General features: G+C 40.9%; 1 protein-coding gene across 2 annotated transcripts; it reads left to right on the top strand.

The window, feature by feature from the left end:
• The first annotated feature begins 335 nt into the window (after nucleotides 1–335).
• LOC107660050 (cytochrome c) lies at nucleotides 336–1,792 on the top strand. 2 transcript variants are annotated; one of them, XM_016449226.1, is made up of 3 exons: nucleotides 336–467; nucleotides 1,299–1,473; nucleotides 1,559–1,792. In XM_016449226.1, exons 2-3 carry the CDS (start codon nucleotides 1,305–1,307, stop codon nucleotides 1,702–1,704), a joined length of 315 nt encoding a protein of 104 aa, XP_016304712.1. In that variant the 5' UTR covers nucleotides 336–467; nucleotides 1,299–1,304; the 3' UTR covers nucleotides 1,705–1,792. The 2 variants fall into 2 exon arrangements, with proteins under 2 accessions (XP_016304712.1, XP_016304713.1); XM_016449227.1 differs by lacking the exon at nucleotides 336–467 and adding an exon at nucleotides 519–861.
• Nucleotides 1,793–2,087: the final 295 nt, after the last annotated feature.

Here is a 2,087-nt window from a genome sequence, read left to right as displayed (position 1 = left end):
TTTATTTATTTATTATTATTATTTTTTTTTTAAGTCTGTATCTCCTAAAATTTAAAAGTCAGTTTAAAATAAAATATTTTCTTACAATAACTAGGAAATATTAAAAATGTAAGTTTGACAAGAAGCCAAGGTCAAACTCTCTCTGTTTGCTCCATCCCTTCCATTTACACGTCCAGACTCTGAACTCCACTTTATCTAATCGATTATCTCTTTAATGGCACCGACTGTCACAACTCCATAGATGGATCTTCAGGCGAACAGCTGCGGGACCGCGACCAGATTCGTCGGAAAGAGGCACGTGACGGCCCACGCAGCGCATGACTGTGACGTCAAATACCGGAGCCCTCTCGCGCCTCTAAAATGAAGTGACCTTTCTTTTTCGCCCTGTTGCAGGATCGGTCCGCCGACAGGCTCGAGCAGAGTACCACATCCCACAAGACAAGGAGCTTCCTCACACGGTCTGAAAGGTAATATAATCAACCCGACCACATCGTGTTTTGTTCGCTGTGTTGGTGATAACAGATGTGTTATTTAAACGAAAAGGAGGATTTTGAAGCGCTTCTGAGGAAGGATGGCGTAAGGTTGCGTAAGTTAACCGGTACTCTTCAAGAACAGTTGTATGTGAAGGGAGGAATATATAGGGTTTAATATCAATCTCTGTGTTTTTGTAATTCGAACAGATGGAAGGCTCGTTTTTGGTAATTGAGCGGTAATAAACGTTCAGTAATTCATGGGAAAGTATGCTTTGTGGGAAGCTAAGCAGATGTGGCTAGCTGTTCGCTTCCGCAACGTGGATCTGACGCCGGTTTACGACTTTTGCGGTGTTCTTCAGACGTGTAAAGCTTATCTGAGAGTCTGTTGGTAAGTTAAATTGGGATTTTGTCACACATACGCCGATCCTGCTTCTTATTAATGATAAGCTAGTTCTCACAGGCGGGTACCTAACGAGCTATACTACAGTGATTAAGGCTTCTTTTAATGAAGGCGATTTAAGGTTATCCTCGGATGAACATCTTAATTGTGAGATGTTTACAGATACGAGTTGACAGAGATTGGATGTCGAAGGAAACCTAAACCATCTAAGTTACCTAGAAACCAACAGCAGCTGCTTTACTTCTCTATGAACTAATTTTATAAGCTGCAGAGCTTAATTTGGTCGATTTATGTCTTGAAGCTCATGGGTTAAGCATGTAGATGCTCCATCCTTAAATGACCTTATGATGATCTGTCGACTGCTTTTAAACCGTTTACCCTTCAAATGCCTTTCTGCAGTGTTTTCACATCTCCTTTTCTTCTAGGTAAATATGGGTGATGTTGATAAGGGAAAGAAGGTTTTCGTCCAGAAGTGTGCCCAGTGCCACACAGTTGAAAACGGAGGCAAGCACAAAGTGGGGCCAAATCTTTGGGGTCTTTTTGGACGCAAGACTGGTCAGGCAGAGGGATATTCCTACACAGATGCCAATAAGAGCAAAGGTTAGGCTTACTGATTAAAAAGCAGTGCGTGTGCTTTTCACAATTAGATGTAATGGCAATCTTTATCAAATTTTTCTTTTCACAGGCATTGTCTGGAGTGAAGAAACCTTGATGGAATATTTGGAGAATCCCAAGAAGTACATTCCAGGCACAAAGATGATCTTCGCTGGGATCAAGAAGAAGGGCGAGAGGGCAGACCTTATTGCATACTTAAAGTCAGCCACATCATAATACAGCTGGAGAACGGGAAGACCGCAATATTTAAATTAAATTTTTGTAGTTTGGCTTTGAATTTGTCTTTAACAGTATCTATTCGAATGGTGTGACCGATCAAGTGGCCAGGATTATTCATTATAACATGTGGCATGCTTCTAATGCCAGTCCATTTTAGCAGTGAGGATTTCCACTTCTTTGTTTGTCCAAGTAATGTTAAAATGAGTCGAGTTACTGCGGATCTCCAGTGTTTCCACTGAGGGAATGAAAACTGCCCCCTGGTTTCACAGGAGCTATTGTACATTAAATTATTAAATTGTACTGAATTCTTAAAGTATTTAGATCACAATGAGTGACTGAACAAGCAGCATGCTTATTGGTAACTAATTGTATCAGATGGA

This window comes from Sinocyclocheilus anshuiensis, unplaced genomic scaffold, assembly GCF_001515605.1.
Source record: "Sinocyclocheilus anshuiensis isolate Anshui unplaced genomic scaffold, SAMN03320099.WGS_v1.1 scaffold55, whole genome shotgun sequence".
NCBI classification, from domain to species: Eukaryota; Metazoa; Chordata; class Actinopteri; order Cypriniformes; family Cyprinidae; genus Sinocyclocheilus; species Sinocyclocheilus anshuiensis.
Note: the sequence above shows the minus strand (reverse complement) of the source record. Positions and strands in the feature narration are given on the sequence as shown.

Excerpts from the sequence above, each read along its gene's own strand:
- LOC107660050 (XM_016449226.1), top strand. The coding sequence starts at position 1,305 with ATGGGTGATGTTGATAAGGGAAAGAAGGTTTTCGTCCAGAAGTGTGCC. Across the intron at positions 1,474-1,558 it reads AGATGCCAATAAGAGCAAAG|GCATTGTCTGGAGTGAAGAA; the intron begins GTTAGGCTTACT and ends TTCTTTTCACAG.